The sequence below is a fragment of the Mytilus galloprovincialis genome, chromosome 12 (genome assembly GCF_965363235.1).
Source record: "Mytilus galloprovincialis chromosome 12, xbMytGall1.hap1.1, whole genome shotgun sequence".
Lineage (NCBI taxonomy): Eukaryota > Metazoa > Mollusca > Bivalvia > Mytilida > Mytilidae > Mytilus > Mytilus galloprovincialis.
In genome coordinates this window covers 461,222-480,714 of record NC_134849.1, presented here as the reverse complement: position 1 = coordinate 480,714, position 19,493 = coordinate 461,222, and the positions used below count along the sequence as shown (strand labels likewise).

General features: G+C 32.6%; 1 protein-coding gene across 1 annotated transcript in view; it reads left to right on the top strand.

The window, feature by feature from the left end:
- LOC143054465 (uncharacterized) overlaps nt 1–19,493 on the top strand; it is a 72,024-nt gene that overhangs the window by 42,487 nt on the left and 10,044 nt on the right. The window contains exons 5-6 of the mRNA XM_076227484.1: nt 13,336–13,650; nt 17,363–17,668. Of these exons, the coding sequence (XP_076083599.1) occupies nt 13,336–13,650; nt 17,363–17,668 (621 nt within the window). The remainder of the gene's footprint in view (nt 1–13,335; nt 13,651–17,362; nt 17,669–19,493) is intronic.

The window sequence follows — 19,493 nt, the reverse complement described above, 5'->3', positions numbered from 1 at the left end:
TTTATCTAATACAACATTCCAGTCACCACATAATAAAACACTTGTGTTTTTAAAGATTAAAATATTCTGCATTATTGTGTCAAAGAATGAAGGTTCATCTGTATTATAACCATACAAACATGCAAAACTTAATCTTTGTGAAAAAATTGTTATATCTAAAATAATGTAACGACCATTATCATCAATAATAGAATTATGCACAACAAAATCCAGACCCTTTTTAAACATAACAGAGACACCTGCACTTTTACTGTCTTTATGACTGAAAAAGCACTTATTTCCCCATTCATCCTCCCAGTATTTTTCAATGTCTTTATTGCTATGAGTTTCCTGAAAACACACTATGGAAGTATTTTTACTCCTAGCCCAATCAAAAACATCTGCCCTCTTTTTGGAGTTTGAAAAAAGACCCCTCACATTCATTGATAATATCGTTACATTATTATCCATGATTATATCTGAAGTGATGATTTATAAAACATATAAGCAAGTTCATAAGTACAAATATACAATTGTAACAAATAAGACATACACAAACATACACACATACAAACATAAGATGTCGCATATTATTTTCTTCATTCAACATTGAATGTATAAACTAATTTACAGTATGGCATTATATAGTTTTGAATAAATCTAGCAAAGGAATAGATGTTTTAAGGGGAGATAAGATTATATTAATTTCATAATAAATGTTAGAGTTATTTCCCCTATACTCTACAGTGACAGTATAATTTATATAAAAAAAAAAAAAAAAAATATTAAAAAAATCTCATACTATTTACTATATATACAGGATTTTGTTATTTGGAATTGACATGACACACTTTAGTATTTATATCTATCTATTTATACTTATAAAAACTGTACATTTTCCAAAAAATATTAACAGGTGTAACAGACTAATATGATAACTAATTAATTTCCATCTTTTAATTTCTTTTTCATTTTTTCTTCTACATTGTCAAATAGATCAAATCTTATTCTGCTACTAGTTTCAGTTTTGGCATACACATTACAGTTATAAAACCATACATTTTCAAATTTTTCAGTGTTTTTAAGTCTTGCCATTAGTCCAAGATTGCGTTGTTTCTTAGGGTAACTTACTTATAAATTGTATCCGAAGTTTTGATCCATCAACAAACATGGTCGCCATTGCTAAAAATAGAACATAGGGGTCAAATGCAGTTTTTGGCTTATAACTCAAAAACCAAAGCATTTAGAGCAAATCTGACATGGGATAATATTGTTTATCAGGTCAAGATCTATCTGCCCTGAAATTTTCAGATGAATCAGACAACCTGTTGTTGGGTTGCTGCCCCTGAATTGATAATTTTAAGGAAATTTTGCTGTTTTTGTTTATTATCTTGAATATAATTATAGATAGAAATAAACTGTAAACAGCAATAATGTTCAGCAAAGTCAGATCTTCAATTAAGTCAATTTGACCAAAATTGTCAATTGACCCCTTAAGGTGTTATTGCCCTTTAAAGACTTTTTTCACAATTTGTTCATCATGTTGATTTACTTTAAAAAATCTTCTCCTTTGAAACTGCTGTATCAATTTCAGCCAAACTTAGGCTAAATGAGTTTCAGAGTATCTAGTATAAATTTTATATTTTATTTCCTTGTATGTCAAGAAACATAGCTCCTATGGCTAAAATAGAACATAGGAGAAAATGATTATTTTTTTTGGCTTTTGAAGAAAATAGGACGATCCAAAAAACATTTAAATAAATTGAAAAGCCAAAATAATCATTGATGAGAGATTTAACCAAAAGAATTAAGGTGAGAGATTCAGGCTCTTGAGAGCCTCTTGTTCTATTTTATTTTTTACAAGAGTAAAATGACCCCTTGAGGGAAGTCCCTCATTTAAGAGATTCCTCATGATGATGTGGGGTGGGGGGTGTTGTCCATGTGAAAAATAAAGAAAAGTACATTACATTTTTAATGATTTGGTATTTTAATTGAATACATAAATAAAATTATTTTACAGCAAGTGTAATAAATTAGTGAATAAAATACTATTTATTATCCTTATTGTTGTACTGCATCATTGAAGTTTGTCAATCAGCCATGCTTTTATTCTTATTCTGTGTAAGAACCTCCTTGCAGGTGAAAAAATCATTTGCCATGTTCACAATTTTACTATTCTGACCAACAAACAGAGGAATACAACACATTAGTTCAATATCTAGCAGGTTAAAATAATCTTGAGAGAAAACGTTTTTGATTGGCTGATTAATTTGATCATGAGAAACATACATTTTGATTGGCTGAACACGATTTTCTTCCATTGGACACAGTTCAAAATCGGGAACAATCATATTTTTCGTGTAGATTTTCACCAAATCGTGTTTTAGAGGGTTTTTCAAGTACACGATCGTGCAATCGTGACAAAGGGTCAAAATCATGTAGTACACGCCTAAATCGTGAAAGTTGGCAGGTATGCTGTTGCTTTATTTGGGTTGAGAGTAAGACATCAATTTCGACAATATTATTTTCCAATGAGTTTAAAGTTTTGACTGGTGACCAGTAGCTGTAGTAATAAGTAAACTGATATCATCGGCATACACCAAACAATGGTTAGGTCGCCTATTAACATGTACATGGTCTAGAGATTTTCCAAATAGTTGGGAAGGTAATTGATGAAAATCTGGGAAGAATATAATTCAAAGTGACAGCGATACGACGTAAAACTGAAGAAAAAACACATTAATTAAAAAATATGATTGATTATCCAGCGAAATCTGCCATCTATAATACTAAAATTACGAGGTCCAATTTGTCAGCCGTCATCATGTAAAAACGACGGATCAAAGAATTCAACTTTATATATATAACTAATATAGTACAAAGGTGTAGATTAAAAATTACACCACTCCAGGCCCTTTTGTTTTCCACGTAATTAATATTGCCAATAATTGAGAAGTTCAGGGTCGAGTCCGATACCGATACCAATAGTATATTCACCTGTTACCTATTACCTAATCTGTACGTTCCACATCTGACAGGCGCACCAACAAACGGTGTATTCAGGATTAATATGCTATATACACGGGTCATAATCACAGGGTTGACACTACTAAATTGCCAAATTGTTACCTATTGTAGTATTTTAATCAGTAAGACTTTCTAAGATAACAATACGAATACTTAAAATCTGGACTAAAAATAAGGCGTACAGTTTTCAATTTGTTAGCGGGCATGACGTAAAACAGCGAATCAAAGAATTCAACTTTATTTATAACTAATATAGGACAATGCTGTTGATTAAAAAAATACTCCATTCCAGGACCTTTTGTTTTCCAAATAATTAATATTACCAATAATTGATAAGTTCCAGTTCGACGGGTTCAAACAGAAAGATTTGAAAGCAGAGAAAACTGTGTATCATATAATCGGCATGACTTTATCAGATGACAATACTAATACTAAAATAAGGCTTGCGCATAGTTATATACTTTAATTCAGTCACGGACCCGCGATATCACGGGTGTGTTCTAGTAAAATATAAACAGTGCCTTGACAACACTGGATTCGATGGAACAGCAAAATTTATTCTGCATTCAGTTTATTTGACTGAGATTAAATCCTTCTGACATTTAGTAACAAATGAAAAGCAATATGTAAATATTCCATAAGATAAGGATTTCAATACGGAAATGAAGTCTTCGTATCGCCCTATCTTTTTTTAAGTTTTGCTTCAATATTTGGCAATAGTTCATAAATATAAAAAAAAAGATGTGGTATGATTGCCAATGAGCATGATGAGACAACTCTCCAAAAGACAACTCATCACAGGAGACCAAAATGTCACAGAAATAAACAGTTATAGGTCAACAGACGGTCTTCAACAATAAGCCAATAACATACCGCATAGTCAGCTATAAATGGCCCCTAAGTAAAACAATTCAAACGAGAAAACTAACGACCTAATAAAGTTTATTTTTAATTCCGTAGTACACCCTTCTTGGACATAACCGTCACTGACTTAAAAATTTGAGCAACATCTTTTGAATGCTATATTTTGTTCTTCTAAATTTATATTTCGTTTTCACTTGCATGATTATTTTTTCAGTGCTACATACATCGGATAGATTTATAAATGCAAAATGGTTGAACACTCCAACCCCCTTGTACAATATAAAAGGTGCCCTCCAATAATATATATATACAACACTTTCGTACAAAGCAGGTGTAAAATATATACACCCTTTTCATTGGGGTATACTACAGGCAGGTTAAAATGTTTACATAGTAAGCACATTGTCTACAAGATAGTTCATGTTCAAAGTTAGCAAGATTCTTCTTTCATTCGGATACGATTTTATACAGTTGGTGAACTACACATGCATGTACTTGAAGCAAGTCTTATTTTCTTCTACCTATAGAATAATGCAGTCTTATAAATACATTTTATAACAACACGATTAATTAGTTGATACAAAAAAGGTAATACAAATACGGATTCTTAGAATCGATGGTCATCCTTTAAATATTACGGTCATCCTTTATAAATTACGGTGATCTTTTTACCAATTACGGTCATCCTTGTTATATGTAACGGTCATCTTGAAAATATTTTACTGACGATTTAAGGTCATCTTAGCGATGTTTTCAATTCCAATTTCCTCTTTGATACACATTTCTCGGTAGTAATTTTTTATTTCCGTCTGATTCTTTTATACATTTATCAATGTTTGCTTTGTAAAGAAAATGATATAGAAACACTTAAACAGACAATACAAATACTGACCTAATTTTTCATCCGACATCTTGGGATGACCGTGAATGCAGTTACGGTCATCAGCTTTACCCCAGTGGTATTGAAACACATAGAATGCCAACTCTATATTCAAACAACTAGAATGCCAACTCCATATTCAAACAAATAGAATGCCAACTATATATTCAAACAAATAGAATGCCAACTATATATTCAAACAAATAGAATGCCAACTCCATATTCAAACAAATAGAATGCCAACTATATATTCAAACAAATAGAATGCCAACTATATATTCAAACAAAAAGAATGCCAACTATATATTCAAACAAATAGAATGCCAACTATACAGTCAGAGCTCAGACATAAATAAGTCTAAATCTGCTTTTGACTCATAGAGGTCTAAAGTTGTAAGTTTTAAGATTTGTCTCCCTTTAATGCAAGACAAAATACGACTTAAATAAGTCAAATATTGTTAAGCAAGAAATAATTGACCAGAATCAAAAAATTGCAAATATTGACTCCTACAAGTCTATAAGTTATCAAAATTGGTCAACTTCAAGACCCACGCATATTGATAAAAAGGTCATGCATCTAAATCAAATTAAGACAACATTGTAAGACAATGCTTTGTCTTCTAAAGAAAAATATGAATGAGAGTCTAAAAAATCGGAGATAATGTTAATTAACCTTACAATGCAACCACCTGGAACCACACTTAATGAGGTAAAACATCTGTGTTTAGTAAGGATGTTCAATTAGATAATTAAATATAGATAGCTCAAGTCCTTGTGAACTCTCAGACAGGTTTTTAATGTCATAGGTGGTGTACTTTGGCCACCAAGTAAAATTAAGTATTTTCATCAACATAAATAGACCTAAACAAGTCTGTCATTTTCTGACTTAGATAAGTCTAAAATTGAAAACACATTTTTATAATAAATACATGTTTTGACTTATTTAAGTCAAAAACAAAAAACGACTTGTTTATGTCTGAGCTCTGACTGCTATATATTCAAACAAATAGAATGCCAACTCCATATTCAAACAAATAGAATGCCAACTATATATTCAAACAAATAGAATGCCAACTCCATATTCAAACAAATAGAATGCCAACTCTAGATCTATATTCAAAAACATAGAATGCCAACTATTATTCAAACAAATAGAATGCCAACTCTATATTGAAACAAATAGAACGCCGACTCTATATTGAAACAAATAGAATGCCAACTCTGTATGGAAACAAATATAATGCCAACTCCATATTCAAACAAATAGAATGCCAACTCTAGATCTATATTCAAACAAATAGAATGCCAACTATATATTCAAACAAATAGAATGCCAACTCTATATTCAAACAACTAGAATGCCAACTCTATTTTCAAACACATAGAATGCCAACTCTATATTGAAACAAATAGAATGCCAACTATATATTCAAACAAATAGAATGCCAACTCTGTATGGAAACAAATAGAATGCCAACTTTATATTCAAACAAAAAGAATGACAACTTTTCATTCAAACAACTAGAATGCCAACTCTATATTGAAACAAATAAAATATTACAAATGCATAAATAATTTGATGTATGGTTTCCAACTAAAAACAATATATAGGCATAAATGTTAATGATAAATACCTATTAAAAGTCTCTCCAGAACAAACAAAGAAGGAAAATTGCCAGTACTTAAAACCTTCCATCCTTTATGGGTGGATTTTACATAGATAAATAAAATTGTATAATAAAAAAGCGAAATAAGGATGTTAAATTTGATGTATGCCTTTTTGTGCTTCTTTGTTACATTTGATTGTTTTTATAGCATGTATAGTGTCACATCAGATTAAAGATGATTACACAATGTTGACTGCTGTACCCCTATTTTTGACATTTTTACCTATTGTGTCTGTTTGTTTTGTTCACACATCGTTGTCAATATAATGGAATTTGATGCAACTGTCATACAAGTGAGAGGTTTAGCTAGCTATAAAACCAGGTTCAATCAACCATTTTCTACATAAGAAAATGCCTGTACTAAGTCGAGAATATGACAGTTGTTATCCATTCGTTTGATGTGTTTGAGCTTTTGATTTTGCCATTTGATTAGGGACTTTCCTTTTTGAATTTTCCTCAGAGTTCAGTATTTTTGAGATTTTACTTTTTAAAAGGATACCCTGGCTTTTACTATCTTTTTTTTTCTGCTTCTGGTGCACACCTATAATGTTACCGTAACAGAGACAAAACAAACAATTTAACCATCAATAACCATGATTCAAAGTAGTTTTATTTTTTTTTTAAATATGCAGAAAGCGCTTTATTAAATTTATTCATAAGAGGAACCCATATGTATGGTAACAAGCCGATCGGATTGGTCTGTAAAATCGTCGTTGTTGGACTCTATGCATTATAATGTGGTTTTCTTGTTTATTTTCCACACACAAAGTGATGATGTCAATTGTCTTTAGTTAGTCAGTAATCGGACAAAGTGCCGTCAATACCGTCTATAGCGTAATTGTGCATAAGTGATCGACACACCCATTTTTGAGACATTTTCTCAGCTGGGAACTTGTGATGGAAGCATGATCATGTGACCGTTATCTACTTAATAATGATTGATTTTGACAAGCGCTGAATTCTTTGACCTAAAAATGCTGATTGATCAGGTTTTGACCAGCAAAATTGTACGAAACATGTTTTAAGACTAATATTTATTGATTTATTAAAAATTAAAAAAATTAAAAAAATCGTGTCATCTCCTTTAATGAAAATCTCCTTTTTCTCTGGAAATTTGAATTTTAAAGGTATCTTTTACAGAATGTAATTACCAGATATGAAATGTTATAATAAATACCTTAACATTTGTTTCAGGAGCTGCTCTGACTCCTACAAATGATAGAAGTTAGAAAAACACTAGCTTCTATCATGCCTTTGTTTTGTTACCAGTTTGGATAATTTGGAGTCAACTTTGGAGCCAGCTAGAGTCTTGATTTCCTCTACCCAATTTAAACCATGTTTAATTTAAATTTCATATGCACTGTACACCATTTAACTTTAAGTGGTGCTTTGTCAAGTAATGTATTTTAAGTTTTTTCTTCTATTCTGTGAAAGATAAAACAAGCAGGTTCACTTACTCTGTTGTCTGAAGTTGTGGAACTAAAGCCAACTTTGTAGACTTTGACTTGGAAAATGTTTTTATGCCCCACCTACGATAGTAGAGGGGCATTATGTTTTCTGGTCTGTGCCTCCGTTCGTTCGTCCGTTTGTTCGTCCCGTTTCAGGTTAAAGTTTTTGGTCGAGGTAGTTTTTGATGAAGTTGAAGTCCAATCAACCTGAAACTTAGTATATATGTTCCTTATGGTATGATCTTTCTAATTTTAATGTCAAATTAGAGTTCTGACCCCAATTTCATGGTCCACTGAACATAGAAAATGATAGTGCGAGTGGGGCATCCGTGTACTGGGGACACATTCTTGTTTTATTTTTATTTTAGCATTCCCTATTTATAAAGTTTTTGGCTTTTAAGCAATCTGTAGACTCTGTAGACTTATACCATTGACTCCGGGCCATGCCCTCACGTCAACCGGTTTATTCTAAACATCAAGGAACATCTAAGATTCTTGAGATTGTCTTGCTTTAAATGGTATAAAAACAAAAGGATTGAATTAAACAACTGTCCTATAATGTTCTTCTGAAGGACGTCTCCGGGTGCGGGAATTTCTCGCTACATTCAAAACCTGTTGGTGACATTCTGCTGTTTTTTTTTTGTATGGTCAGGTTGTTGTCTCTTTGGCACATTCCCCATTTCCATTCTCAATTTTATTCTCATAATCTTCATGTTTCGATATTTCCCTTGACTTGTATGCGTGTTTTTAACAACACGGAAAATCAGAATTAAGCAGTATTTATATTTAGTGTTTTTATAAATTTAGAAACACGTCAGAGGGAATTCCCCAGTTTTGATAACATGCGAGAGTTCTCTGATTTCAAATCAATAAATCTATTTCTGTCATATAAGAACTGACGTGGAGTTTTCTTACCGGTATATGTCACCGTTATGAAACTGATATTTGATATTGTACTTCCATAAAAAAAATGGAGGTCGTAACGTTTAGTTAATATTTAATATACGTCCATGCTACAAATCATAAGTCTAGGGTTTATTTAGACATGTTAGATAATTATGCGCATGTGTATAGTTTTCTTGACATGAAGGGGTATTAGATTGAATGGTTGCTCTGGATTCCCCACTCCATTGATTAATTTCAATGAAACTCACGAGATCCTTTCTATGTCTGTCTGCTATCGAGGGTAATTGTTGTTGCATAATTTCATATCATATGCATCATTTAAATTTAAATAAATGTAGTCCACAACCTAAAGGTTTAACTAGAAGACCCCTTCAGCCAAAATGGAGTCTTTTATGTTATCGCTTCAAACGACGAAACGTCGAGAAAAAAATAACTAGTGCTGTCGATAGACGTCGTATTATTTTAAAACCGATCGCAATTTAAACAGAGGAATGTGTACGAAAAGGAGTCATGCCCACTGACCCAAAGGAAATGAAATATTTAAAGAGTTAGGAATGGGGTTCAACCTAGAATTCATATAGGAAAATAGGTGATAAGGTACGATGTGTAATACGTTCTCTCACTCTCAGTGACTGCTGTGGAAAGTAAACTTGGAATTGATAGTACAAAAACAAAACTCAATAAGTACATTGTTCATACACGTGTATCGATGATTAGCTGTTTTTAAAGTTGAATAACTATTCAGATTACGTAAATTACATTTTACGAGCATTTTACACGTGCAGTTGAAATTTGAAAATAATATTAATACATGTATCAATGAAAACAATGGCAATCGTATCCCTCAGAGCATGCTGCAATCTGCTCTTTGATTAGGAGTAACTATTATTTCTAGGCAGCAGTACAGTGAAGTATTCAATATTATACAGCTTATATTTTGGAAATCTGAAATTATGGGGTCAAATATGACAGGAAGTACAAAGAAAACCAGAAAAAAGATGTAAAGCTGTGATCCATATGTTCAGTGTTGAATTCTAAATACATTTGTCTCATATAATATTGATTAAATTAAGTTTCAATGAAAATTGAAAACAATGTTCCATCTGTTTTTTGTTTACCGGCACTTCGTTTACCTACATGACATAAGAAATGAAAATAGAATGAGTTGTTGTTGGTCAGTATTCGTAAATTTGGTTTCTTTGACCTGTATGTGAAATGACACAAGAGGTTTTAAAAGCTGTTCACTATGGCTTAGTCAAAATATTTATCATCTATTTTATAATAAAAGTGTACATGCATTATTTATAGCTTGTATAGTGGAGGAAGCTGTTTTAATGAAGTCAATGGGTTTGGTATATGCAAAGTAGTAAAGGGGCCCTTATCAGGGTTTTGTTGAATGCAAGTGTTATAAATGAACAAATATAAGTATTATAATTAATTTATTGTTCATTAAAGGTCTTATATCGTATATTTTATGATGGTATTATACTCATACCTGCTAACTTTCACGATTTAGGCGTGTACTACAGGATTTTGACCCTATGTCATGATCCTGATCGTGAAAAAAACATCTTAAACACGATTTTGTGAAAATGTACACGATAAATATTATTGGTCCCGATTTTTAACTGTGTCCAAGGGAAGACAATCATGTTCAGGCAATCAAATTCTGTGCTTCTCGTGATCAAATTAATTAGCAAATCAAAAACGTTTTATCTCAAGATTATTCTAACATGCTAGATTTTGAACTCGGTAGTATTCCTCTGTGTGGTAGGCAGAATTTTAAAATCATGAACATGAAGGTGATTTTTCACCTTCAATGAGGTTCTTACACAGATAAGAATTAAAGCATTGTTGATTTACAAAATTCATAGATGCAGTACTACCATAAAGATAATAAATAGTAGTTTATTAAAAGTCAGTGCTTTAAGGCCTGACTTTCAAGTCATGGTGTTCATCTTTCTTTACGCGACATCCAACAAATCTATGCGGGGGGTCATTTGGCCAGAAATAGATCCGGAAAGGTTTAATTTTCTCCTCCTCCTTTTTGTGGTATGAAAAGTTTTTGTTTCTTTCATTTTCATTTGGAAATAAAGAAACGATTAGCATGATTAGTGTGTATTGTTTGTTAAAAAAAAAACGTTTTATTAATGTGTATTTTGCATTATAAGCATTCAACCTGATTACAACCTATCTTTATCATTTTTGTTTATTTGAATTCCGTGTGGAAAGAGGTCGGGTCAATTTCGAGTACTATCTGCGATCTTAAGATATTTTTAAATCAGTTCAGTCGTTGATAAAACAATTAAAAGTCGACTGAACATGAATTATATTGCATATTACACAATTTAAAGCCTTTCTGTACGTGACAAGACAAGAAGTGTCAAAAAGTGATTAGAAGCGACAATACAATTAATTCAGCGATAAGAAGCGTTAAGAAGACTATTTAGCGACGATACATAAATAAAAAATATCATTGAAACAACTTTAATTATATTCCCAATATATATTGAAAAAAATATGCATTATTTTTATTAAAGGGGCGGTTATAAAACATTTTTTTATATTACATTGATAGATGAAAAAAAAATCATAGAGAAGAAAGGGATTTTCTAGTTTTTATTGAATATAAAGAATATGTTTTATGCACACGCTAAAAATTGGAAATCAAAACAAAGATTTTCGAACTTACTTTTAAAGAATTTATTGAATTAAAACCATGCAATATCATTTCCTTTTTAACAGTGAAATTAGTTGTTCTTGATAGGGACATCATTAATAGGTGTGGCGTCACACTATCACACCAGAATAGCCTCGCGAGAGAATAGCGATTCGCGTGTCCCTTGTTTGTTATTGTTGCTTCTTCACTAAATTATTCTTCTTGTCGCTGTTTGTCGCTAAAATTCTTCTTGTCTCTTATTAGTGAGACCGGCCGGTTCCGTACTTAACTTCTGTTTCTGCACTGCAAAACAACCACATTTTCAATTAAAGACAATTAACGATGCCTAGTCCTTGTTGTTGTGTACCTGAGTGTCAAACAACCTCTGTACTATGAAATATAATGATATAACTGGACTAGAAATACACACAACCTGTAATTAACTGCCTTTACAGGGCTTTCCCGCTTTGATTCACTAATTTATTGACATTACACTTGCTGTAACATCTGTTATTTATGTATTCAATTAAATTACCAAATCATTTAAAGTACAATGTACTATTCTTTTTTTTCACAAGGACCAAACGAACAGGTTTGGAACAACCCCCACATGAGGGATATCCCTCAAATGAGGGACTCAGTCCATAAGACAAGGGGCAATTTTACTGTTGTAAAAAATAAAAAATAAAATTTTAGACTTTTAACTTAAAAATGGAAAAAAATCATTATAATTTATATTTGGAACAACTTTTCTAAATGAGGGGTCTAATTATTATGAAAAATTAAGAATTTCAAGTCCAAGAACATTTCAAAATTCCTATACGTCATGTGTTGATCAAATAATACCAGATAGATCATAAGATGTATAGTTCTTTTGGAAAAGATTTCTTCAAATAGTATGAATATGTGCTCATTTGTACCTAAAAAGTGGGTTTAAATGTCTTTACATTGAGGGGTTACCCTAGGTGTTGTTCCCAACCTGTTAAAGGTCTTTTTTTGTGCATTATTTTAAATTGGAAAAGTCAATAATCATGTAATGTCCTTACACATGCAAATAAATCCTGGGCTTATAGCGAAAGTTCATCTTTTCTACTGATATACTGTAAACTAGAATCATGCAAATAAACTTAATAAAAAGGCTTGAAAGCTCATCATACAAATATGACACCTTTTCTAGACCACAAAACAGCACGCGCAAAATACGTTCAAAAGAATTGTCACCTTTAAAATTGTTGTCGCGCACTAAAACCCCCATGAGCACTTTCAAAAGTTGGCAGGTATGTATACTAAACCCCTTGCGGGAGGGATATGATAAAGACATAATCTTTCAATCAGTTTAATTGAGGTCTGGAGCTGGCATGTCAGTCACTGCTAGTATTCCTTTGTTAATTTATGTCTCATTGTCATTTTGCTTCTGTTATCTATTCTAACATTGGACCCAGACTTCTTATAAACTGAGTTTTACTGTGCGTATTGATGTGTGTTTCTTTATTCTACATTGGCTAGAGGTATAGGGGGAGGGTTGATATCTCACAAAACCCCGCCACATTTTTGCGCCTGTGTCAAGTCAGGAACATCTGGCCTTTGTTCAATAGTCTTGTATGTTTTTTAAATTTTAGTTCATTTATATGTTTCTGAGTTTAGTGTGACGTCCATTTTCACTGAACTTAAGTAAACATTATTGTGTAGGGGTGAGCTGAAGTTCACCTCTCGATGCCAGATTTTCTCGCTGTGTTGAAGACCCATTGGTGGCCTCGGCTGTTTTCTGCTCTTTGGTTGGGTTGTTGTCTCTTTGTCACATTCCCTGTTTCCATTCTCAAATTCTTCATAGTGGACAAAACTGTCATATATATATATATATCTATCTAAATCACCTTGGTTACCACATTTTTATTTCTTTTCCAGCTCACCACCGATTGTACCATTTCTATGATAAGATAATACAAGACACCATTCTAGATAAGGACGTCCTTGATCTATTGATTTCCAAATGTATCCTTAGGATTGAAGATAGAGCACAAATAGAACACCATCCAAAGCCATCTGACCGCAACAAATGTATCTTAGACCTTCTAATACAAAGACCAGAAGATTCCTACAGTGTATTATTAGAGGTTCTTAAAGAGTCTCCTACTTGTTCTAAAGATCTGATAGAATGTATGGAAGGGCAACAATTTTCCCATCATGAAGTTCATTCACAGTCCAAAGTTAAATCATGTAGTGAGTATTTAGTTTTCATTCTGATTATTTGTATGAAAGGCAGTGTCTGGCAAGGCTTCCAAAACGGTCATATATTCCGGACATTTGATTAATGTCCGGTAAAAGTCCGGCTGGGCAAAGCATGAAACGGTCATATACATTTTAGTTTTCAAGGCTTTTTCGGTCATTTTAACATAAGTCACGATCTTTTTGACCCAACCTTTTGCCTTTAACATCTACACATTTCCGGTCATAAAAGTGACATGATGATTAATTACTATCAAAACAACCCCTACTTCAATACTTTCTAATTTTAATCAAGGCTAATTAGTTGTTGGACAGGTGATATCTAACTGTTCAATTGACAGGTAAACTATGTTCAGTACCGGACATCGTATAAATTGATTGGTCTATTCACAATTATTTTCTTACATTTCAGCGGTTTGTAGCTCATTGATTTAGTCCAAAAGATTAAAATTATAAGAAATTAGTTTATCTACATGATTTGATAAAAAAATTTAAAAGGTTTAAATGAAAAATCGTCAGAACTACGTCCAATGAACTAGAACACGTGTGCTCATGTGCAAAGGTGGGAAATTTAATTATGCATCCTTTATTTCTTCAAAATGCTAAAATTATCATTGATACCTGTATCTTAACGTTCATTTCAAGCATTTTGTTGAAGAAATAACATGGAAAGAGCTTCTTCACTCAGTCACGCTTTGCAAACGTACACAGATTTTACGTATCCGTTTACGGTCCATGTTTTACCATTGTCAAGTCAACATCCGGTTTTAGAAAAACGTGATTTTCAAAACGAAAATGAAGTTTTTGACATGTCATTTTGCACAAATAAAGAGTCTATGGCAGATATGAGCACGCTGATGTGCACACTTTGAATGATACACTGCCAATTTAACAGTTTACATCCAAACATCCAAAACAAAGTAAAGTTTAAAATCGTTTTTTAATCTAATGTCATTATCATTGGAATGGCCATCTGATTACCATAATTGCCTTTTGTGACTTAGTCTTAAGGGATTAAAATCGGGATCAGATATAAAATGTCCGGCTGGCTCAAATGTTTTTTGGAAGCCCTGGTGTCTGGTAAATGCCAATCAGACAAAACCAGTTATTTGAAATTTCAATCCCCCCCTAATATGTCCTGGGCATGCCTTTATCCTTAATAGTGGAATTACAATAGGTACATAGATGCCAACCATTACGATTTTTCCGTAGTTTTTCCGATTTTGCGATAAAAACTACGCTATTACGGTCAAAGTCGAATAGTTACTGATTCCCAATCATCGACGTTCAATTTTGTAAAACGCGGATTTTTATCATTACTTTTCCGTCCTGGTCCCGTATTTAGGAAACGCCAATGTAATGCTTCCGGTTTCGCGGGAGTTATCAACCTACTGTTGGGTAACTACTGACTTCCGAAGAGGCAAACTTGCATTTTATTTAGTAGCTTTCCCCCTTTCTCTACTTCTCATTGACAAAACAAAAATGTTTGAGTCGAGAACATCTGAACAATTAATGAATGGAATACATACTACAGACAACATGTTAAATGACAAATTTTAGTGTACATCACATTGCAACCACTCGTCAGTAATTTTTATTGGTAAATGCACGTTTATGAATGATTACTGAAAACTTTTCAAAAATACGGAAAATTTGATAGTTTGTTACTGATTGTGTCAAAAGGGGGTTGGCATCTATGTAGGTACAATAAAGTATAACAGGAAAAGCACTATCTATAAAAATCAGAAGATGTGATATCAATGCCAATGAAACAACTATTTACCAGATACCAAATGTACTAGATGCATGTAACTATCGGTATGAAAGCTATTGCTTTCAACAATGAGCAATGTGTAGAAAGTTATTAAAGACAAACACCTAATTCAAACGGTAAAAGTAACTGCCAAAAAAAAAAGAAAAAAAAATATGAAGAAAGCAAACAACTACCACCACTTAATTACAGGGTCCCATATTACTATGGGTACCACTGGCGCCCCTTTAATAGAAGACTTGTTCCTGTATTATAAATCACAATTTATGGCTAAATGAAGGAAAGATTGGTCTGAATTACATTTAATTGATAAATAAGATAAAACAATAAAGACAACAACACCCATCAATTACCGCATGGTAAGAGTTTTGTGTTTTGTGGTTTAAGTGGTTCATTTTGTTTCTAATTCCTTCCTTTTTCACTAAGTAAAATGATTGGTATTCCGAATTATTTGACTTTGTGTTCTTATGTATGGTATGTTAATCTTCAGTGATGGACTGCTTCTTATCTGTATGTTTCTGTGGTTGCTTCTGTTTCCAAATGTCTAATTCTTTTTTCCTCACACATTGTTAATAACTTTATTGACTAACTTTCACTTTTAACTATACTATATACTTATTTTACTTTCACTTTCTATTTATATCTATAACGTCGTCCTCACAACCTCTATTGTTCGGCGAACCACACAACCGCAAAATGTGTACTTCACTGTTTGATTTCATGTGTAATATTGTCCTGAAGACGCCAACCTTGTTGGCGAAACATGTCGACCAGACTAAACTCTTACCATGCGGTAATTGATGGGTGTTGTTGTCTTTATTGTTCTATTTTACTTTTAAAAGACAACTGTGAATACTTTACGGTATCCTCCACCCACTATTACCCAATCTCACGATAACCACTTCAGGTGTTGGTTCATCTTGTTCAAACTAAAGTTAATTGATAAATGTAAGGACTCTTGCCATAACCTTGATATCCTTTTGCATTAAATAATACAAAATTCTTTAATTATACTGGTCAAATTTACCCAAGGCCAAGGGAACTAACTGTGATTTGGTGTAAAAGCAAACCATAAGAACAAACTTTAAAAATCAGTTGACAAGGGCATGACGAATCAGATCAACATAAAGCACAAACAACAACAAGACTAAAGACACAAAGTACCGACCGAAGAGTACTCACAGCTACTGAATGCTAGTTAATAGACAATTACAAATAGATGAATAAATTGTTTCCCAGACTAAAATATCAATCAGTACACATCCAACAGATTTAATTATATGTAAAGACATTTTAAATAATCCGTGAAAAAGTCAACCTTGGGCAATGCTAAAATACAAGTATTGACATGATGTAGGACCATAAGAGTGTATTCTATATTGCAGTATTTATTTTGTTATGTTTAATTTATTAATAACAAAATCACTGTTAATATTGATAAAAAGTGATGAAAATTTAATTGTCTCAATTGGAGAAATAACGAACCACACTTGATGCAGTGGTATAAGCTATATTTACAGGCTCTATAAGGCAGCAACCATTTGATTTTCTGGGGGGGGGGGGCTTTTGGAAAAAAAAGTTTGTTTCCAGTTTTTGGAGAAAAAAATAATTTGTTTTTGATTCTGAGAAAAAAAAATTATTTGTTTCACCCTCAGCTGCCACTATATGTTATGCTAAAATTGAAAGAAAAAAAATGTTTTCGACTTGTCGCAAAAAAAATAGATTGTTTTTCGCCGCAGGCGAAAAAATAAATTTGTCCAGAAAAAAAAAACCATAGCCCCCCAGAAAATCAAATGGTTGCTGCCTAAAACACCGTCAACATAATTTTTCTTGCATTAATATTAGTGTCTCATAATTGTACTCAATATTTAACTAAACAAATGAAAAGTCATAGCTTAAGTTACTATGACTGTTAATTCCTTCTCTTTTATTTAGGTACAGGGAACCATTCAGTCAGTTTGCAAAAGAACTACTACAATCTGATTCAGAATTTATCTGATGTTAGAAATGTCATTGATTCATTAATATCAAAGGGAGTTTTAGAACCAGATGACCATGCAGATATAGCTTCCAGTGGAGTGTCAGCTGAAATGAATAGAAAACTTATAGCTAAGATCAGAAGTAAACAAGATTATATGTTATTTCTGGAGGCTCTTAAGGAGGATCCTGTGTCAGCTAATGCAGAGCTGGCTTCTGTCTTAGAATCAACTGATGTTAACCAAGATGAATTAAATCAAACAGGTTCAGTTATTTTATCAACTATCTATTAATTAACATAGAATGCACAGCTGCATGCATTATTCAAACAAAATAATCTTTAACGTTGAAGAGAATGATTAGGCTAATGAGGGGCACCAGAAGGGCAATCTTTTTGTTCTACCTGGTTAACAACTCAAGTTTTATCACAAGTAAAGTGGTCAAAACTATTAACTGTTTTTGGCCGCGTTGTTGTCTCTTTGACACATTCCCTGTTACCATTCTCAGTTTCATGTGTAAGATACATACATATCAAAATGGATATGGTCTCCAAAACCTTAAGCTTTGTGTGTCACCAATGGTAGAATTGGAACTAAATAGACCATGATAGACATGATATATGATTTGATAAAACAATGAACTGTTTAAAAAAAAAAAAAAATCTTTTAGTCTCGTCTACAATATAAACTAGTAAAAATAACCAGACAAGTATTGACAAACAACATTATTTTTATATCCTTTTCCAAGATTGATACGATTGTTGTCTGTTTACCCATTGGCAAATATTTCATGCATGTTCAGGATGATATCCTTTTATAAGATTGATACGCTTGTTGTATGTTTACATCCAGTGGCAAATATTTCATGCTTGTTCAGGATGATATCCTTTTACAAGATTGATACGATTGTTGTCTGTTTACATCCAGTGGCAAACATTTCATGCATGTTCAGGATGGTAATATTTTACAATAAGGCTATGACCAAGATGAAATATATGTGTGTGTCCTATTTCATGCCCAAAATGACAGGTAGGAAAAACATTTTATTTTGAAATTATTTTCCTCGTCTCGAAAATCTGGTAAATTGCCAAATGGCCATTTATGAGCTCTACATCTGTTGTAATTGACAGCAAGGCCTCAATATTAAACCTATAAACCTATTTGAACAAGAAATAATGCATTTAAATATATAAAATGCAACGTGTGTATGCATTTTCATTCTGTTTAGAACACTTTTTTTGGTCTTAAGTGGAGATAAATTTTATCAAATTGGGGAGGGGGAGGGGTATGTGTCCGTTTGTACACAAAAGTCATGACAGGATAATCAGTTCGTTGATTGTGGCCATTATCCGCAGAAAAAGGAAAAAAAATATACCATATGCCTGAAACAGTTTAAAGGCTGGGTTGGGTAGATAATGGTGAAGGTAGAATACTGTAAACGAACTTATCTTCGCGGATACTTTATTTCTCGGTTAGCCCTTACTAGCCTATTTCGCGAAGATTTAATTTCCTGATTTTCAAATTTGCTTGATGTAGTTAAATGAAGAAAGATCCAAATTTTACATATTTGCGACGGTCTATATTCAAGTTATTTTTTCTACTTGCAAAAGACGTAAAAATAAATTGCTGGCAAAAATTAGTTGGTTAACAGTACTTGGACAGACATGTATCCTACCCTGAAAGATGTTGGACAAAAGTTTTAGATTTCATTTGTATACTATAACTTCTTGATTTTAATGCTGGGAGGCATCTTCCCCAGCCATCAACAGTTGAAAAGCGTTCACTGCTTGTTTGGTTGCTTCCTCTGTGGCATCCTTGACACTATTGGATAAGATTTCAAGAGCATCAGAAACTGGAACAGTACACTTGAATTTAAAGTCCCTCACATTAAAAAGCTGTACAACTTTCCCAACCGTCAATGTGGGAGACATTTCATGGATTTTTCCGGTTAAAATTCATTCAGTAAATTCCTTTTTCTTTAATCCGGTCATGATACTGAATAAATATATCAATACAGGTGGTAGAAATTAAAAATTGGGTCAATGACGCTTTTGTTTAGCTCACCTGGCCCTATGGGCCAAGTGAGATTT